This window comes from Tauraco erythrolophus, chromosome 21 (assembly GCF_009769465.1).
Source record: "Tauraco erythrolophus isolate bTauEry1 chromosome 21, bTauEry1.pri, whole genome shotgun sequence".
NCBI classification, from domain to species: Eukaryota; Metazoa; Chordata; class Aves; order Musophagiformes; family Musophagidae; genus Tauraco; species Tauraco erythrolophus.
The window spans coordinates 11,652,197-11,672,524 of record NC_141485.1 but is presented as its reverse complement, the minus strand read 5'-3'; the positions used below and the strand labels follow the sequence as shown (position 1 = coordinate 11,672,524).

The following is a 20,328-nucleotide window of genomic DNA, read 5'->3' as shown; positions in this document are numbered from 1 at the left end:
AAAATATGCATGTTTTTGAGCAGCAGATGGAATAAATTCTCCTCTTTCACTTAGCAACACAAATGCGACGCAGTAGAGGTAGTGCAAAGTGCTGTGCAGGAGGGTTTTGCTCCGACCCACCAGTGATAACAGAACCAGTGACAAGGCAATCCTTGGTTTTGTGTTTCCACGAAGAAGGGTATTCGTCTTGACGTGGCTCCTTCATCTGCACCAAGGCTAGTGCAGGCACTGCCCACAGACGCTGCCAGAGTATTTGCTTTTTATTTCCGCCTCCCTTTGCAATGAGCTGGATCCTCTGCTCTCGTGGTGGGCCATAGCCCCGCTGAATTCAGCGAGCTCGTGCTGGTTTGTAGCAGATGAGGTCACTCACTGAGTCCTGTGAGTTCACTGTCTGTAAAATGGGAATAATAACATTTGCTTTATAAAAGCGCACTGAGATCCTTGCACAGAGAAGTGCTGTATAAAGGCAAAATATGGTTAATATTATTTTCATACAAACACAGGAGTTTCCTGTAAATGCTTGGCTTTCAGTTGGGAATACATTTATCTGGCAGCCTTTCAGAGTGCAAAGGAAAGTGCAATCGCCTGAAGACAAGAGTGAAGACAACTCAACCTCTTCTGTTTGTTGGAGGTTTTTTCTATTTTTCATGTGATTCTTCGTTGCTGGAAAAAATAGGTGCCAGAGCCCTGAAGAGTCTTTCATGTCCCAGGTTTTCTGATAACCTCACTGTTGTTCTGTGAAAGCGAGGGTCATTTAAAGGTTTTAAAATACATTTTTATATCTCAAAAGTTAGAAAATTAAAGCACATTGAACCAGTGTGCTTTAACTGATCTCGTACTCCAAGAAACGTAGCTTTTGCAGCAGCCTGCAAGGAAGAATGTCGACTTCAAGTGCCTAAAACGAAGCGTGGTGATTACTGCCGTAACCGGGCTCATTAACTCCAGCAGAATTGCTTGTGATAATACACTCTCTGAGCCCACAGGAAGATTTTGCCACGTAGAGCACTGAATTTAGCATGTAATAAGGAAATATAGTTGGGCTGGTGGGACTTTAAGGGAAAGGTTATACTTTTTTTGCTTGTAAGTATCTCATTTTGCCGTTCACACCACTGGTCTTTGATCAAATTAACATTTTACTGTAAGTAGAAGAGCACTCGGTTCATGCTATTCATTATCTTGTCAGGAAACAATGAGAATGATTTAAACTGGATATGTTGTGTGAGGCTTTTTTTTCTTTTTTTAATTGGAAAGCACATGGCAGCATTATGATCATGACCTACTGGCTCCATGTACAGTATTTACATGCTGTATTAAGGAGAATTAAAGTATTTTGAAATATTTTGTTACCAGGGAGGTAGCTCTATGTTAGAAAAACAGCAATATGGAAATTAGGAAGAATTGTATGACTGAGCTATCCAGGAAAATAACATTTTTAGATAATGCTGGATTTGCATGATCTCTCTCAAGGCCAGTGATGTCACTGACACTGGTCATTGTGGTTTTTCCAGGCTGTGCATAGTACATTTGGAGAAATAAGAGACCAAGTGTTTTAGCACTGACTGATGAAAAGCAACTGTACTATGGCATACATATTTCTTAGCCCAAGTGGGGTAGTTTCACATAAAGAGAAGGTTGCTTGAACTTTCCAGTGGCTCCAAGTTGTGCAAGATTATTAGGGTTTAGCCATTTTTCCACACTGGGCGTCTGTCTCTGGCTGCGCTCTCTTTTCTTATTTCAGGAAAAATTGTTCAACCATTTCTAAGAACAAGATTAGGAAAAAAAATCCAATTTTCCCCACATGCTACGAGTTGTTCTTGCTGTTTTGGTGAGGAGCCTGCTGTGCCCGTATTTAAGAGACAGGGCTTGGCACTTGGTGAGGGAGGGTTTGCCTTTTTCTCAGGGTTGTATCTTCTGTTGCTTCAAGTAGCAAAAGAAATTAAAAAAAGCCCCAAGTTTGGCCAGCCTATAAGCATCTGAAAAAAACCCAAGTTCACACAAACTCTAACAGAATCTGGTTTGAATTTGTCGGCTTTGATGTCCGTGCCTGTCCCAGGCACGCTGCAGTCCATCGCCGCGCCGGCTGGGAGAACATTAACCAGCCAGGTTTTTCTTCTCGTGGTTGTAATGTAAGGTCCAGTGCCGCTTCGACAGGGAGCACTGGGAGAGGAGACGCTCCCCCAGTCTGCCCGTGCCGCGATGGGGCGACGGGAAACCTCAGCGTGAGCACACGGAGAGCGGGAAGCGGAGAAGGGGATTCGTGGTGGGGAGGGAGCAGGGAGAAGGACCGGGACGGGGCTGCTGGGAAGACATTTGGAGAAGAGCAACGAGGAAAAGAGGAAGGAGGAAGTCGTGGGGGTAAGACTAATTCTGGAAGTTGGTGTGTGTGTGTGTTAGGTCATGCGAGGTGTGAGCTCCAGCTTTTGACTGCTGGAAGCTAAAGACGCCGTGAAGCTCGGAGAAGACAAACGGTGCTTCCAGTGGCCAAAATGAGTTGGGAAGGGGACAAAGTGACAGACAGAGAGGGGTAGGAGTCAGAGGAGAAAAACCAGAGGGTTTTTCAGGGAAGCAGCACCACAGCCTCTGCGTGGGGTCTCGGGGGCAGGGGAGCGGGTGGGAAAGGGCCAGAGGAGCCCGTGCTGCGCGGTGGGGGGGGTTGACAGTGCACCCCAGTGACAGTGGGACTTGGGGAACCCATGTGCTCAGAACGGCGGGTTGTGCCGGGGCATTCATTAACGTTTCTGAAGCACTTGGATCCTTTGGTGGTGGAAACTAGAGCGCAGCCCGTGAGGAAGCGATTAATCCTGTCTGCGGAGGAGGGTGGGATTAGTGTGCAGTAAATAAGCTGCAGAGGTCACACACGGAACAAGGAGGACAAAGCAAAAGACTCATTCAGCAGGCAATGTTCATCCCCAGAGCTGAGTGAAGTAGGGGGTCTCGTCAGAAAAAAGCAACGGCACGTTGCGGCGCGGCGCAGCCTGCCTCCCGCAGCCCTGCGCACCGGGGCTGGCCGAACACCCACCGCCTTGGCGTTGGCTTTTCAGAACTTCTAAGTGCTCAATTTTGGAACCGTACCATTCATTTCACAGGTTTGTGTGTGTGATTTATAATTTATATTGCAGTAGCACCCAAAAGTGCTTCCCAGACAACGAAAACATCTATAATTCTGGCTTTAAAAAGCTTCCGTTTTGGGAAAACAAAAGAGAAAAATTGACCAGTGTTTCCCCAACAGAATTGCCCAAAGTTTCTGCTGATGTATTTTTAACAATGCATAGTATGAAATCTTGTCTAATATTATTCACAGGATTACAACAGGTGTTCTGAATTGGCTGGGGAGGCTCTGCAGAAAGGGCAGCTGACAGCTCACTGTATATGCAGATGTAACGTCTATTAGCAATATCCTCTGTGGTTTGCTTGCATGCGAGCTGAACAGAGCCTGCAAACAATGCTGCTGCGGATGGGAGCCATCAGCAGAATTGCTTAAGGCTGCAAAACCCATTACTTCTACAGCAGTAGATGCCAGAGCGAGTGCCACAGTGTAGTGACTTAGCCTGCTTTGCTGGAGTTGGTTAGCAGTTACTAGATCAATATATGTACATCCACAGCTAATAAAGTACAAGAAAATAACTAATCTCCATCTGTATTGTTAGCTCAGTTTTTTATCCTGATGTTATCCAGCTGCATAAACAACGTAAACTTTCTCTTTTTGTGCCTCTCTAATGCTGCTGCCATTTTTTCATGCACGCAATGGGTTGTGTCCCGTGCTCTGAGCGTTAGCACCCTGTCACTGTACTTTTTACAATTACATTTTGATTACAGCTGTGGAACCTGTGCGAGATCATTTAATATAATGTTGTGAGCAAATAGCGCGGATGATGCATTTAGTCTTTGATTGCCGTTAGTTTGCTGATTGATTAAACATGCAGGCGGAGTCCCTGCTCTGGCTGGGAAGTCAAAGACCATGCACACACAGAGGCGTAGGTTTCATGGGTGCTGTTTTAGATTACTTCAGTTTTCAGAAGGATTAGCTGAAAAAAATGGAGAGTCCGGCACACAGAAATATGGTCATTTTGGTGGCTTAAATATGAATTTATTACTCGATAAAGGAAGAGACCCATCGAGGTAAAGGGTTAAAGTTGGTCAAGAAAAGTTTTGGCCTTGATTGGTGGCAGCTCATGGGTTTGGAGGAGTTGGTGATATGTCTTAGAAGCAGAGATAGAAAATTATTTCAGCTATTTTCTGCTGAAAGTGCAGTGTGATTTTGAAAGTGCAGTGTGATTTGCATGGAACAGCCCAGGTGAAAAATGAATTGCTCAAGGAGGTAAGCGGTGTAGTTTTTATAACAATAACATACTTTTTTAAAAAAAAAAAAAAAGAGAAGAAAGTCTGGCCAGGAGGAGTATATATGGTAAAAACAACCAGGTTTTGTTCTGCTTTTCTTAACTGAAGCTTATGCACAGTTATGGAAGGGACCTTGCCGCTATTTATTGCCTGTTGTTACTGATCCATCTGTCTCTACCCAAATTCTTGTAGGGACAGTCTTTCCTCATAATTCTGCTTTTCTCCTTTCTATTATTATTCAATATTTATATGGGAATTTTGTCTGGTAGCCAAGTCACAGGCTTATCAGATATTGCGTAAATCCTCAGCAGTTGGTAACTGATCTGTGCAAAATTGTCAGTTGAGGGTTAAATATTGTTGATTAAATAGACCTGCTGAAAGAACAGAATCTAACAATTCGTGTTTTGGGAAATAATTACTGAAGAAAGACAGCCCACAACATTGTATGTGTGTTAGAGAGAATGGTCAGAATATCTTTTAATTCAGCATTTACCCGTGAGAATTATTCCCATGAGGAACCTTGCAATAAAATCTGCTTGGTCTATGAGAATAGAAAGAAATTGAATAAAAAGACTCCATTTCCACTTGTATTTATTCAGTCTGGGAAATTCAGTGGGCCGCAGCATTAGTATCAGCAGGGGATTCCTTGCTCCTAGCGTTAAATTACTGTCATAATCGCTCAATTATTTCTTCCTTGTACTGTTTAAAATAAAAATCCATCACATTCTATGTTTTTTTCTAACATTTATTAGGTTGAGTGTTTAGGAAAATCAATTATATTCAGTCAGGCATGAATTGATGAATGTTCTTGTAATAATTGTCAGTTGTTAAACTGAATGTACTTTCTCTTTTCACCCCTTTTCATTTCCTTCAGAGGGCAGAGGTGGCTCAGAGAGAGGCAGAGACCTTAAGGGAGCAGCTCTCGTCAGCTAACAAATCTCTCCAACTCGCTACGCAGATCCAGAAGGCACCTGATGTGGTGAGAGAAAATATTTACTGACTCTTACAGGTTTCTGACACTCCTGCAGTACAGCTCTCTCAATTTATGTTCGCAGCTATAAAAATACCTGTTTGGAGTAATATTTTAGCTGAAATGGAATTGCATTCCTTTGGGATTGCGGTTTGGTGAAACTTCTGAGGGGGTTGGTGGCTGCAGAAGACCACGGGAAGGACAGAGGTCACTCTGCTCCGTGGTGGCTGGTACGGTGATCCATCGCTCTCCACTGCCGGTCCAGGTGGAGAGCAGCAGCTCTCAGAAATTATTTCTCATTGGTAGGAGCGTCAGCAGAGGGAAAATAAAGGCAGCAATGTGGTGTAACGAAGAGTGCCTTGGTGGGCCATCAGCACATGCCTGCCTGGAGGGTACAGCAGAGGCGTGGAGCTTCCGATGGAGGCGACCAGCTTTGCCCGGAGTTGGTCGCGTTAGCAGGGACCTGCTGCCTGCCCCTTTCTGCATCTGGTTACTCTTATTGTAGGGGCTGCCAGAGGAACTAGAAATAAATCCAGTATCAGTCCAGTTTTCACTGACTATATCTAAACTCAGAGTTACACCTATAAGTCCAATAAAGGAAGCTTAGAAAATCGAGATGCTATCCTGTACTCCTAAAGGTTTGGCTGGTTTTTGCCTTTTCTGAGTGTTTCTAAAGAAAGCAAACACCGCTTTTTGGGGAGATTGGTAGCACTGACTCCACTGATCCGACCCTGCGGGCACAGACTCCTGTTACAGGGCTCCAGCTGGTCCTTGGTTAACAGGTATCACAGATGAGCAGACAGATTATTCTGATTTTTGTTTGCCAAAGGAGAAATAGGCATATTTAAATGTAAATATGCAATTAAGTGAAATTTAGACTGCTTCTAAGCAGCAGATTTAACAAACAAAAGAAATCATGCTCCTTATATTGCTTTTTTCTTGCAAGCCATACACATGCTTGACGCTGGTATCGGAGAAACACATGGTTGCCTTTAAAATACCTTTGCAGAGAATGAGTAACGAACCGAAAGTCCTCCAGATCTGTTTGGTTGTCTGCTAATACGACCTAGTATTTTCTCAGAGAAGTCAAAAGATAGACAAGCAGGCTGCAAAACAAAAAATAAAAAGCTTGAATATCACTTGTAACTCTGAATTACCTGCCTCATCCTATCTCGTGTCCTAGTCTTATCATTATTTTAACATTAGGTCTTTCTTGTATTTAATAGTACTTCTGCACTTCATTTATATTTAATATGACAACTACTGCAGGATGAAAATGATCATTATCTATCTTATTTCAGACTCTACGTTCTAGTCTCAATAGGCACAAGCAGCAGATGATTATACAACTTGTGATGTTTCATGCAAGCAAATTAGAGGCTTTTTCAAGTTAAAAGTATAATTCAGTGTAATAGGAGAGCGTTGTTAACTGCTGTTCGTGCCTGTAGCTTTCTGCGAGATACAATGGTACGTAGTCACTGAGAGTCAAGCTGAGTGTTTAGAAGATGTGGAGAAGGTATTTTGTTGTGCCTGTATTTTCCAGAAAAGAGGGTATGGAGTATATTTCAATCTGCCGCAATGTCATCTTGAATTGTAAGGAAAGTGCTTGGGTGAAAGCATCCGTGTGGGATCTTTGGTATAATGCTTATGATCGTTGTCTCTCTCTCGGTAAATGGATTCTTTCCTACTTGGCTGGTGTTTTCTGAGGAGCAGCCATTAACCTTTGTCAGATGGAACGTGTGTTCATCGTTGTGCTGCCTTGTGCTGCCCAGATCTGCACAAGGATTACTTTACGGTCTTCGTGGAAGAGAGGTTCAGAGCTCTCCAATGCATTGTAGCTATTGGTCTGTTAACACAAAAGGAGACAAAAGACATGGTACAATTAGTCTGTATTATCTTTTCTAAGTAGATCTACCTTCTTCTTAGCTTCTCTGTCCTCTCTTATTTCTTGTCCTACTGGAAGGTCAGTCTAGTGAGGAAGTTTCAGGCTTGAAGACAAATTTTGCAACTGTGGGAAACGGGAAGAAGAAAGATCCTGATTTAAGAAAGAGAATTTCTGAAAGTGTAGACCATAGGGAGAATGGCTTTGTCTTAACAGCTGTCACATCTATCGTCATCCTCATGGAGGAGAGGCTTTGGTTGCCAGCAGTAATGTTAACAGCAACCAATTTTCATGCAAGGAGCAAGTTCATTGGAAGTAGCACTTTGGGGCAATTTTTGACAATTTTGCCTGGGATGTGTGGCGTGCATACGAAGAGCCAAAGGCACATGACTCTGCCGTTCTTGATTAAGAAATTCTGCTTCATTACTTCAGTATATTTTATCTGATTAGTATTTTGCAAGCACAGATTTTCATAGTTGTCAAAGCATTTGGACTATTAATAATAAGTAGATCTAAATAGAATCCCTTAAGTTTCACGGCTGCATCTTTCCAGAGCCCTTATGAAACAGGGGAATTTATTCTCTCTGTTATCCCTATTTCACCAAAGAGCTGTCCAGGAGAGCAGGAAGATTCGTCTTCCAAATTCACACAGTCAATCCCAGAGTCTCAGATTCAGAGGTTGTTTCTGTCTCTGATGTTGCCCGATGCTGTGCTTGGTCCTTCCCTAACTGCCCTGAATTCAAGCTTGCTGCTGCTATTGATTTATGTGGTCTAATACTGCTTTTCACATTAGGAGCAGGCCATCGAGGTGCTGACACGGTCCAGCTTGGAAGTAGAACTGGCTGCGAAGGAGCGGGAAATCGCCCAGCTCGTAGAAGATGTCCAGAGACTCCAGGGCAGCCTCACCAAGCTGCGGGAGAACTCCAGCAGCCAAATCTCACAGCTGGAGCAGCAGCTGACTGCCAAGAACAGCACACTCAAAGTAAGGCTTGGTTCTGCGCTCCGCAGCTTTCCAAGGGTATAACTGACGTACCAGAATTGGTTTTACTGATGTAAGTCGTCTGTGGTTCTGAGAGGCACCGTAAAAGCCATTGACTTCTTCAGGATGCTGTTGAATTCCAGTTTCTGTGACATTTTATTTGAAGTGATGGTGGTTTTGGGGAAATTTAATTTACCTGGTTCTCATGGTTTTGAAATTCGTTTTTGCAGAACATGGCTACCTTTAGAATCAAACCCACCACCAAATCCCAACATACATCTACCATGGATATGTAGTGAAATAGCTGAGCTGAAAAGGCACAGAAAATCCTTCTTAGGTTTTAAAACTTTTAATTCCCATTCCAGTGACTGGTGTTGCAGATTTGACAGGGATGTTTATTGTGCTATGGTCTGTCTTTGAATTTACCTGCCACCCCCTCGAGTTCTCTAGTGGAAAAGGGACGTCTGTCATTTACAGCATAAAAACAACTAAAACCAAGACACAGAGAGAAGACTTTTCAGCCTTAATCGCTGTTTAATTTAACTGTATCTGTGCTGCACAGTAATTCCCATATATAATTAGCAGTCCAGTCCTATACTCATTTGCGTACCAGTAGCACTGCACTAAAACCAGAAGAAACATTTAAGAATTTTGAGTGACCCTTTTGCTTCAGCAGCTTCACTTTCTCGGTGCGCTCACGGCGCGGCTGTGGTCTGTCCGTGAGCATGAGAAACGTTCCCTGACGTGCGTTGTGAATCAGCTTCCTGTAACTCCCGACTCCTTCATTGTTCTACTATCTTCGAGCTTCAAAGTGTAAACATGATAAATTTATCTTTTCCATTAAAGACTGCATAGTTTTGCAGGTTTTATACTCAGAGATTTTTGAAAGCAGGAGGTCGGTAGTCCCCACGTAGCTCTGACTGTGGCGTGGGTAGCTTTCCTCTACCCAAATGATTTAATGTTCAATCGAAACTCTTGCAAATTGTTCTAATTCTGACATTTTTTAGCGGTTACTAGTTTTGCTCGGGTGTCAGCATAATTTATGTGGACAAATACCTGTAGGGATGAAAGCCAAAGTGTTGCATTCAGCGTGCTTTCTGCATGTTTTAAGACAGCCTTGCAGAATTTTTATGGAAATCGAGTAGAGCAAAGGAAACCGATGAGGTTTCTACATTGGCAGTGTCAGCCTCTGCCCATCTGTCACCGTGGGGGCACCACTCTTAACGAGGGAAGAAGGAGCTGCCTGCTTTTGAGGGACACATTTTGCTGGCTACACCCATGTTAAGGGTGATTTTTTATTTTTTCGTAAAGCCTGATAGAGAATATCTTGAGTCCTTGCACTTGACGGATTTTCTTGGAATAAAGCGTGTTCCTGGTGAGGTCAGTATTAGTTTAGCCATTAACTTCAAAGGGAATAGGATCACAGAAATGACAGAGCAAGTCTTTGATTTTCATTTCAGTAATCTCCTTCCATTTTCTCATAGACTTGCCCAGCTAATGCTCTGCATTTAGGTTCCTGTTGATAGTGTCTGGTGCAGTGACTCTATTGATAAAGTTTTAGTCCTTTCAGCCCTCTTGAACCTTATTTGTTGCACTAAAAAAATCTTTCGAAATACATACTTTCACCCCAAAGCGCTGAGAAAACCTGTGTCTGAGATCTGTTGTACAAAAAAAGCAAATCTCAGTGGTGATGTGTTGATCTCATGTTTGATTATAGAGGAATTGCTTCTGAAATAACTGGGATTGTAATGGTTGCCTCCACAAAAAATGAATCACAGTTTCACAAATTAAAGCAATGTTCTCAGACCATATCTTGGGGGAATTCTTTAATACTCTGTGCCTTAATGAAACAATACAGAAATACTTTCAAAATTATTGCTTCTTTATCTTCATCTGATCTAACTATCAAAACATGTCCTGTAGTAACGAGACTTTTCTAACTGTAATTGTATTAACCCTTTGTTGCTGGGAGTGAGAGCTTCCTTGCCTCACAGTTAAAATACAGCGGCGCTAGTTAGCAAAGAGATGTATCAAATAATCTAGGTAATTAAATATAGGCTTTTTAGTTTATTGCTCTAAACTAAACTATGGCATTAGACTAATGGGATTTTAAAAATGTTTTAGGCCCCTTCGTATAGCCCATGCTGTTTTACCTAAGACACTTTAGTTAATAATACAGTGATGATTTTATTCTTTTTTTAATAACGTAAGAAGGGACCCAATCTATGGAAGCTCTAACATGAGGTCATTCATACAACGAATGCAAGACAATTCCTTAACATAGGATATTTGCAAATTTAATGTGCAGAAATGCCACCTGTCCATTCCTTCTGTCCTCTGGCACCCTGCATTTTTGTGTGTTGGAGGACGTTAGAATATATTTCGTCTGAATTAACCAGGTTGATATTTAGTGCGAGATATTAGTTCCTCCAGATTGTCTCACAGCTTGAACCTTTGTTATACCATGTTCTGTGCATTTTCCAGCGTTCTTTGAGACAATTACCATACTAATACATCTTAAAACAGTCATTGGCTGGGAAGATGCCAAGAACCTAAATGTTCTGCTTATATACAGACGTCGCATTCTCAGTTGTTATATTGTTTAGTAAAGTATACATTTAGGTGCAGATTTTCCATGGCAACAATCTCTGTATTAGGTACTTGGGAAGGATGGATGGATGTGGTTTTTATACAATTCAAAGTAAAATATTGCTGGTTGCTGTACTGGTATAACAGCATACAAATGCCTGAGAGACCAAAACAGCTTCATTCTGTCAACATTTTTTTTTTTTTTTTTTTTTTTAATCTCCAAACTGTGTTTTGTACCTAAACTTTCTAGAAATGTTTCAGGGTATAGCATGTACCTATACAGAATTGCCTTTACTACAGGTTGCTTTAAAATATGAAATTTTTATTGCTTTAAATTGTTTTAAATTAGTTTTAATTGCTTTAAAATCATAGAATCATAGAATGGTTAGGGTTGGAAGGGACCTTAAAGATCATCTAGTTCCAACCCCCCTGCCGTGGGCAGGGACACCCTCCACTACACCAGGTTGCCCAAAGCCTCATCCAACCTGGCCTTGAGCACTTCCAGGTATGGGGCAGCCACAGCTTCTCTGGGCAACCTGTGCCACTGCCTCACCACCCTCTGAGTGAAAAATTTCTTTCTTATATCTAATCTAAATCTGCCCTCTTTCAGTTTAAAGCCATTGCCCCTTGTCCTGTCACTACACGCCCTTGTAAAAAGCCCCTCTCCAGCTTTCCTGTAGCCCCTTTAGGCACTGGAAAGCTGCTATAAGATCACCCCGGAGCCTTCTCTTCTCCAGGCTGAACAGCCCCAACTCTCTCAGCCTGTCTCCATAGCAGAGGTGCTCCAGCCCTCGGATCATCTTCGTGGCCTCCTCTGGACTCGTTCCAGTAGCTAGTTGGGTTTTTTTTTTTATCTTATATCTGTTTCTATAGAAGACTTTTTTTCTTAGCCTGTCCTTGCATAAGTAACTAATGTATTAATCCAGGGTGTTGTTTGTATAAATAAATTAATTCCAGTACCTTTTATACTGAGGACTGGTGTTAAAAGCCAGTTATCCCGACTGTAAAAACTAATCTGCTGTAGATGCAAAAAATGTTACGAGTCACAGAGCTGAGGGAGAGGTGAATTGTAGAGCATCTTTGCTCTAAGCTGCAAAAAGCAGTTAGAAGTGGCCGGGTAGGTGATGTGGCCGAGGAGAGCTGGAAGGTGTCGTGTGGGTCCGCAGGGTCCTGCCCTTGCCTGCACCGCGTCGAACGTCGGTCGGGATGCTGAGCCGCCTCGCCGGGGCTCGCTGCCTCACTGCTCTCACCTAAGGATCCCTCTCCAGTCTTACTGAGCCTCATCTCAGGCGTTAAAAAGTCCAGCTGGATTCCTTGGTAAAATAACTCTGGTTTGCTCAGCGTGGAGCTGTGGCTTGAAAAGCTGCTGGAACTTGTGGCACGCTGTAGCTGGCCCTCCTTAAAACCTGAGAGCCGAAGGGGCACCTTGGGCCCCGGGGTTATGTAGTATGTTTGTGTAGTGAGGTTTCAGGACACCTTGGAGGTGTGTGCTGAAACCTCCAACATCTTTAATATTCGTAGGATTTTCCCAGTCACATCAAGCAGAGTTTTCCTGGTTACATCAGTATAGGGTTTTTTAGCAGGGCCTAAACACCACAGTTCTAGCACTGTGTCCTTTATATAAAGCAAAGTCAGCACTCCCTATAATTCCAGTTAATAAGTGGAATTTGCTAAAGCAGGACAAGTCAGAGGAAATGACTGAAACTTGCCCTGTATTTTTGCAGGTGAAAAAAAAAAATGGTTCAGCTCAACTAGACTGCCTTTTTTTTTCCTTTTTAACACATTCCAAATAACTGCAGACGTTACTGATGGCTAAGGATGCTAGAATACAAGACCTTTTAAGAAGCTGCTTGTTTCATCACAGAATCACAGAATCGTCTGGTTGGAAGAGACCCTCAAGATCATTGAGTCCAACCATTCGCCCTGCACTGTCAGGGTCCCTAAACCATGTTCCTCAACACCAAATCCACATGGATTTTAAACACCGCCAGGGATGGGGACTCCACCACCTCCCTGGGCAGCCTGTTCCAATACTTCACAACCCTCTCTGGAAAGAAATTCTTCCTGATATCCAACCTAAATTTCCCCTGGCGTACCTTGAGGCCATTCCCTCTCGTCCTGTCATTCCTAACGTGGGAGAAGAGACCGACCCCCATCTCCCTACAACTTCCTTTCAGGTGATTGTAGAGAGCGATCAGTGTCCCATGGAGTGTAAATTCCACAGTTAACGACAGTTTCTGCTTCCCGCCGCGAGCGGTGGTGGTCATCCTTTAGGAGCTGCTTGTTGAGCAGCTGCCAGAGCAGGGGCTCGTGTGTTCCTGCTGGGAGATGCCTCTTGTCAGCAGTGACTAAGGATTGTGGATTATGGCATCAAAAAGCAGAAAGAGGAATTTAAGAGGGCTGTATATTGACAGCATGGACATCCCCTTTGTCCCTGCTTTTTAAAATACGTGTGATGGCAAGGCAGAAATGTCAGCGATGCATAAGCTGGAAGGGGCGTGACAGGAAATCCTTTAAAAGATGGCAGAATAGCTGGGAGTCCAACGAAGCCCCATCGTGCTGCTGTTGTCATCTGAAGAAGCCTCGTTTAAGTCATCGAGGTGGCTCAGGCGATGGGCTCACTAAGCTGTGGGTGCTGTAGTATGGAGTGTTTCGATTGGCTGCTTGTACCCACTGGGTAACTGTGAGATGGGTGGTACCTACACGCTGGCTTACTTGGGAAGACAGCATGGTTTAGAGGTTCCCACTTCTATCAGTCTGTCCCAGCCCTGCCATTCACACACCCATGACCATGCTGGTGCAGAACTTGGTGGGGCTGCATTTTAAAGAGGTTTGCTAAATGATCCAAGTTCACAGCAGCCCTTCCCTGCATTCAAACGAGGAGTGCAGGAGCGGGTGTAGGATCTTCCTGAATTCAGTTCTCCACTGAGGGCAGCCTCTCCTGGACATAGAGCCCTGTTTTTCTTTTTCATGTCATATGTTCCTTTCCTTTTCAAAGTAGATGCTCTGTCTTTGAGCACGGATCGTCCTTGTGTTATATCTGTTTCCTGTGACCTTTGGGATTCTGTGCGAATTTTTAACACCAAAAATTAAGTGAAGCAGAGCTAGCCTCAACTTATCCATGGAAGTTGCAGGCCAGTAAGTTCTGTTCTTTCTTTGCTTGCATCAGCTATACCTGTACTAAGCAAAGAAATGATTAGTGGGAAACGACTGTGGCTTCTGCAACCAACGTAACGGCATCAATTATGTATCACTATGTTTTAGGCCTCCTGAAGCATTTATCCTGTAGTGATGAGCACTGTTGTTGGGAGCGGGGGCTCTTGGGTAAGGTCTAAACGTGTGGCATTGCGTTACGGATTGTGTTAGGAGGTTTGTTTCAACGTTTGTGGCACCTTCACACCAGAGAGAAGCCATTGAGACTGCCCCGGGTCAGGTAGACCTGAGCGAAAAGACCTGCTGAGTTGGTCTCAATGCTTCATCTCCAGTGTGTAATCTTGTTAGTTCCTGCAATGAGTGATGCTTGTAAAACGACTCGGTACAGCTGTTCCGTTTGGGCACGAGGCATTGTAGAAGTGTTGCAAGCCTAAGGCCTTCCAGTCAACAACAGCTTCTTCAGTCTTTTCGGCGTGCAGATAAGGTTCCCGGGAACTGTCGTGTTGAGAATACAGTATGTGCCAAAGCATCCTGCTTGTTCCCGCAATTTGTCCGTTTTGTAAAAATTTCAGCTGCCCCATTTTTAATACCTTCTTCCCCGATCTCGTTACCGAACTAATGACAGTGCTATTGCCAACAGCTGAATTGGGACCTACCGAATTCTGTAACGCTTGGCATTCTGTAAACAAAGGAAGAGTGAGGTATAATTGTGTTTATGTTGAATTGGTTATAGTTTGTTTTCTAATATATGTAAATTAGGTATGAGTCATTAACCCTCACTTGTGCGCTGCTATATTATATATTATTATATGGAATAATTTAAAGATGATTTTGAAAGCCTGCAGAAAAAAATCTAAATAATTAAATCCATGTTCTTTCTTTTAAAGCAACTGGAAGAAAAACTGAAAGGACAGGCTGATTATGAAGAGGTTAAGAAAGAATTAAAGTAAGTGTTAAATGCTTACATAATTTTTTCACCAACTCTAGTTTAACAATGCTTGTTAAATGAAGCCACAAATTTGTGTTCTTAGAACAATAAAGAATTCAGTCAAAACCACAAAGATGGGGAAATGGGGATTATTGGCAGAAGTTGCATCCAGAACCAGTGCAACTGCTGTATCTGAGGGTGCTCCTTTTTGTTGCAGTAGCGTATCGCAATGGTAAAATAATGCCAGTGTCCGTAGAGAAAGGCACTAAAGCTATCGCCCACCAAGGGTAAAAAGCTTGAAAAGCTGTGGTGTCTTAGGGGGACCACTCTTTAGAAATCCCCAGCCAACAGCTGAAGGTGATGTGGACCAGCTCTTTAATGCGAGGCCTTTGGCCATAATTCCTTCTCTGTGCTTTGGCCAGCCCGGGTTCAGTACTTACCATTTTAATGCTGTGCTTGTTGCGCTGTGTATTTTTGCTAATATATTGTGGTTTGAAACTAAAGCCACAAACAGCCTCTTCCTATTTCAAGGGTTTTTTTAAAGAGACTTAGAAGAGCCTCATTTTAAACTATAACAAGATAAGCTGTCAGGTTCAGAAGAGAAGTTTTTTGACTAGAAAGATGTTTAGTGTCAAGGTTTAAGTAACTGCAAGAAACTCCATCTCTTCTTTCATCATTCTGGCATTTTTGTGTGTATTTTAAGAAGACTGAAGAAGTTTTACCTTGTTTAATGAGGTATTTCAGGTGAGGCTGGTAGTCATGTGCTTTTGTTTACATCTCCCTGGAGAATATGGAAAGCAGGCTGGGTTTGGCAAGCCCGGTGACTGCCCAGCCCCTGGTGCTGTTAGGCTCAGGCCACGCTGGCTGCGGTTCTGGTTCGCTGCCAGCTGCAGCACAGACTGGGGTAGGTGTGTCGTTTCAGTCAAGTGAAACGAGTTGACCATTTCTTTGGTCATTATACCGGAATATTAACTGGTCACACAAAAGCGTCACCGTTTCAGCGGTGTGGGTAACTACGGCCGTGTTCTCTGCCGAGCTAAGGAAACTCGGCTGCAGATTTCGGCCAGTTTGTGCTCTCATACGTGAAGAAGTGAATGGGAATCGGGCCCCAGCCTTCCAGTTTGCTGCACGAGTTGCTAAATGTGAACGTGGTGAAACAGCAAATGAGTTTTATATCCGACCTGGTCTTATGCCTTTACTTTAGATACGAAACTCATTTACATCCCTATATTCCTGGCAGTAATGCCTTTTATTTTTTTTTTTTTCTGTTTTACAACACTGACTTGCATGATGGGATGGGATGGCAGATAAGAGGTCCAGGAGAAGCCATGACACACAAGTGTTCGTATGGTGCTTCTGCCTGCTCCTGTTACTTGGAGATGAGCCTGCAGTGAAATAGATGGGAGAATCTCCACAAAATGGCCCTTGTTGAGTGCCAGTAAATTAACTGTATTCTCCTCGCTGTTACAGCTTTTATATCCCCTAATTTGTAGGTAACATTTTTTATCTGGACAGGTGACTGCCAGCCAGCTTGTAGGTGGTCTGGGGTCTATACAGCATCCTGCTGGGTAGTGCAGGGGGTTAAGACCTTCTGTGAGAGCACTGCAGATGTTTACAATGGTACATCATCACAGCAGCTCATTCATGCCACCCTCCCTACCCTTATGTGGTCCAAAAGATGTGCCAAAATCTAAATGTGCATCACCTGAGAGTGACAGTCTGATCTGAAGTGAAACTATGAAAAGTCTATTGCTGTAAATGGGGTGTCCTTCCTGCTGAATCCTACTATGCCCGCCCTTATGCCCTGAAACACTGACAAAAATGAGCTGCTCAGAACGCACATATGCACCAAGAAAAAAAGATATTTTGTCAGTAAGGAAGAAAGAGAATAAACTTCTCAGTTGTTGTGGCACTGATGTGTCTTCCTTAATCCTCCCAAGGATGTTAGAGGCAGTCTAGGCTGAAGGATATCAATATCAGCCAACTTCTCACCTTGGAGGAGCTTAACTGGGTCCGTGTCAAGATCTGGGACAGGATTCTGCTTGGCTTTTGTGCCAAATGGCTTTTAAACCTATTTTTGAAATCTGAGAGCTCTGTGTGTCCTTTCAGTTCTCTCTCGAGCAATGTGACAGTGCTAACCCTGCTGCTTTTGCAGCCAGGATCATACGGACAGAAAGCCCGACTGTCCCAGCGCACGCTTTGCCTCAGTAACATCTTTCAAGTCGCCTTAGATGTGCAGATTCAAGTCACAAGATCATTACTTCAAAAAGCAGCTAATGGATCTTGAGCACCAGATTGAGTTGAGATCTGATGGGCAAAGATATTCCTGGAATCCAAAGGGGAAACATTTCCTCATACTCCTCAGGAAAATGTTTCTTTTGTGACACGTTTGGAGAGTCATTTTTGACACGTTTAACTTTTACGTTTTTTGAGAAAAATGAACCTGCTGTAGTAAATATTCCTCCAAGGACAATTCGAGATACCTTCAACCTGGATTTTAGTATATTTGGGATTCTAAGTGTATAGGAAATGACCCGTGAAAGTGCCAGAAGGCTATTTCAGTTAGCAAAGAACCCACTTTAAGCAGGCAGAAGTCAGTAAGTTTCCAGCCGAGGTCTGAATACACATGCCTGCTCCAAGCTCACTGAGAAAAGCAGCTGCTGCGAGGTTCAGGATCCTTTCTGAAGATCCCAGCTGGCAGCGGCTGCTCAGAACTGAAACGTCCGAGCAGCTTGTGCAAGTGGAGAGCACAACGGGACCAGGGCTTTAAAGCTAGATTTGTGGTGCCCAGAACCTGACGTACACCCCAGATACCTTCAGGGTTGCTTTGTGCTTCGGACTGGTTTCGGTCTGGTCCTGTAGGCAGCATGGTAGTGGTCACAGCACGTCCCGCACGCTCCTCCGAGAGTCCGCAGCTTCTTTGGGTTTAGTCTCACCCAGGAGGAACACGGTTGGTGTGCTCCAGGACTGCTCCTCATGGCAAACCCGAGTGTGGTAAGTGGGGATTGCTGGGAGACCTGCGTCACAAGTGTGCTGCTGATCTGGGCAGCGATGGGAGGAACTTCCCATGGGAAGTTTGCTGCGTAATAATTTGCTGTTGATTTCGTGATGTTTTTTTTTTAATTCAGATGGGTCTCATTTGACCATCATGAGGACGTATTGTTATTACTTGCTGTCCTTTCAGAGGCCATGGGAGGATGAAAACAGTTACCTACCAGTGATTGGGGTTTTCCCTAGATGAGTCTCTGTGTATTTGTTTTCCCCAGCACCTTGGAGTTCTGGTAGACAGAGCTGTTTCTCTGAAGTGCAGGAAGCACTTGCATTTAGCAGTGATTAGCAACCTGAGTAGACGTGCCTGTGATGTCCATATAATATCAGGATCTCTAAGAACTTGAGCCATTAATGCACAACCCCTCTCCCTGACTGGCACTACTCCATTAGTAGCAGAAAAGAGGCACTTTTGCACGTGGGTGAGCTGTTGTGCCCACGTAAAGCAATCAGTCTTAACAGCCTTCCTTTATGTGCTTGTGCATTGGATGGTGGCTCTACCCCGCAGCGGTTTCATGCTGGCGAGAGAGGTCGTTTAGTGACGCCGTATGATGAAACTGATGGCCAGAATTTTGTGATTTTATTAATTGTTATATTTGTACGAGTCAGAATTAACACTGTATGCAATGCGTGCATTATGCACAAATGCAAATTGTGTGAGGTTTCTGTCTCAAAATGACTTTTTGTTCCCTTTGGGTTTGCTATGAGTGACCTTGAATGAGTCACTGAGACCACTGATTTCCAGAGTGTCACTTAATGGACATCTAATTCTGGATTAAAGCACGGACAGATTTATAGGGGAGCTGGACACCACGTGGTCTGAGGCAGGCAATGAGTGCTGGGTGCCTGGCTGACTTCTGGTGGCATCCAGATCTGCTCTCTACGTGTGAATACTGGCCTTCTGCTTTTTTTAACTCAGTTTCCCCATTTAATACATGGTTAAACGTATTCTCCCTGCCTCACAAAGTTCCTGGTGCTTTATACATGAAAAATGCTGTATAAACACTATCTGTTTATGTATTTTTCTTCAACAAACGAATGTTGTCTGCGTACAACAAGAAGCTGAAATCATTTATTGCTTCAGTCTCAGGAACTTCACGTCCTGCCTGCAGCAGGCCTATTTAAAAAAAATTTATAAGAGAAATCCCAGTAATAAGTTTGTATCCCTGTAAGATTCTCGTTTGCCAGACGATACAGCTCCAACTGAAAGACTTGGAAGGGAGACGTCCTTTGACCACTCAGTATTTATATAAAACATTGACAATGAGACTATCAGATCATTCTCTTAATGTACTTATAAATATTTGGATCTTTCGTATTTCTTAAGAAATATTGTGCCATTGTGTCTTCCCTTTGCCACAGAACTAGGAGGTTGTTAAAATGAAAAACTGCCTTTTAGCCTGTAGTGTCTTGGTCGGGCAGATTATTTGTGCATATTTTCCTTGATGTGTGAGCTGGTGTATATTATATAAAGTACCGTAACTGTGGTGGTGATTCCCCGGTTTTGTTGCTTTGCTACAACTTTTTCATTCCCTTCAAGCTTCACAGATAAATTTATATCGCTTCTGACAGCTTAAAATGTTATATCCTTATTAACCTTTAAATTTACGCTTCAAACTGGCCCGGTGGGATTGCATATGGAATGATTTAGATGACGCTCGAGAAAATTTGCTTATCCAATAACTAGTTTGAATAGTTATTCTATATTCATTATGAGGCTGTATTACTGCAAGGAAAGTTGTTATCACTTGTAGTGTTGCTGGCGAGTAGGAAATGGTAATGTTAATGCTCATTAGTGCAGTTGTTATGAAAAGAAGAACTAGAAAATAATTTTTTTTTCTACCTTCCGCAGTATATTGAAATCCATGGAGTTTGCACCATCTGAAAGCTCTGGTGCGCAGGTACTGAACCTACTTTTGTTTTCTTACTTACTTCAGCAGTTCAGTTAATTAATAAAAATTTTGTCGTGCAGTTTGTTGGTGTTGGCATGGAGAATTTCCTGTTGATGTTGAGACGTACGGATTGATCATCATTTTCCTGATGTTTTCTTACGTAAAAAGCTGAACTGAACGTTTTTTGCCTATTAATTTCTTTCAAGTGGTCAAGGACAAAGAATGACGTTTCAGCTGTGCTGGAGTGGATAACCATAATGTTGTGAGGTTGAGTCTTTTAAAGATACTGGAGTAGTGCACAGCTACGCTGAGATTTGCGTGTTTCTTGTACTGACGGTACGCTGAGCAAGGATTTTAGCGTTTTTAAATCTTTGTTAGCCTTGAAAATAACGTTCACAAAAGAAAACAAACCTTTGAGTACTGAGAAAGCTCTGCTGTTCCAGCAAATTAATCTTAAAACTTAAGTTGGAAGGTTATGAATGAAATTCCTGCTTCTGAAATCTGAACTGAGTATCAATATACTGGCATTAATTTTCAGTATGGTTTGTA

At 43.1% G+C, this 20,328-nt stretch overlaps 1 protein-coding gene across 7 annotated transcripts in view; it reads left to right on the top strand.

The window, feature by feature from the left end:
- CUX1 (cut like homeobox 1) overlaps positions 1–20,328 on the top strand; it is a 358,862-nt gene that overhangs the window by 259,398 nt on the left and 79,136 nt on the right. For 5 of the 7 annotated variants that reach the window (XM_086624373.1, XM_086624374.1, XM_086624371.1 and 2 more), the window contains 4 exons: positions 5,213–5,317; positions 7,984–8,172; positions 14,799–14,857; positions 19,740–19,788. In XM_086624373.1, the coding sequence (XP_086480499.1) occupies positions 5,213–5,317; positions 7,984–8,172; positions 14,799–14,857; positions 19,740–19,788 (402 nt within the window). The remainder of the gene's footprint in view (positions 1–5,212; positions 5,318–7,983; positions 8,173–14,798; positions 14,858–19,739; positions 19,789–20,328) is intronic. The other 2 variants (XM_086624375.1, XM_086624372.1) reach the window with 1 other exon arrangement.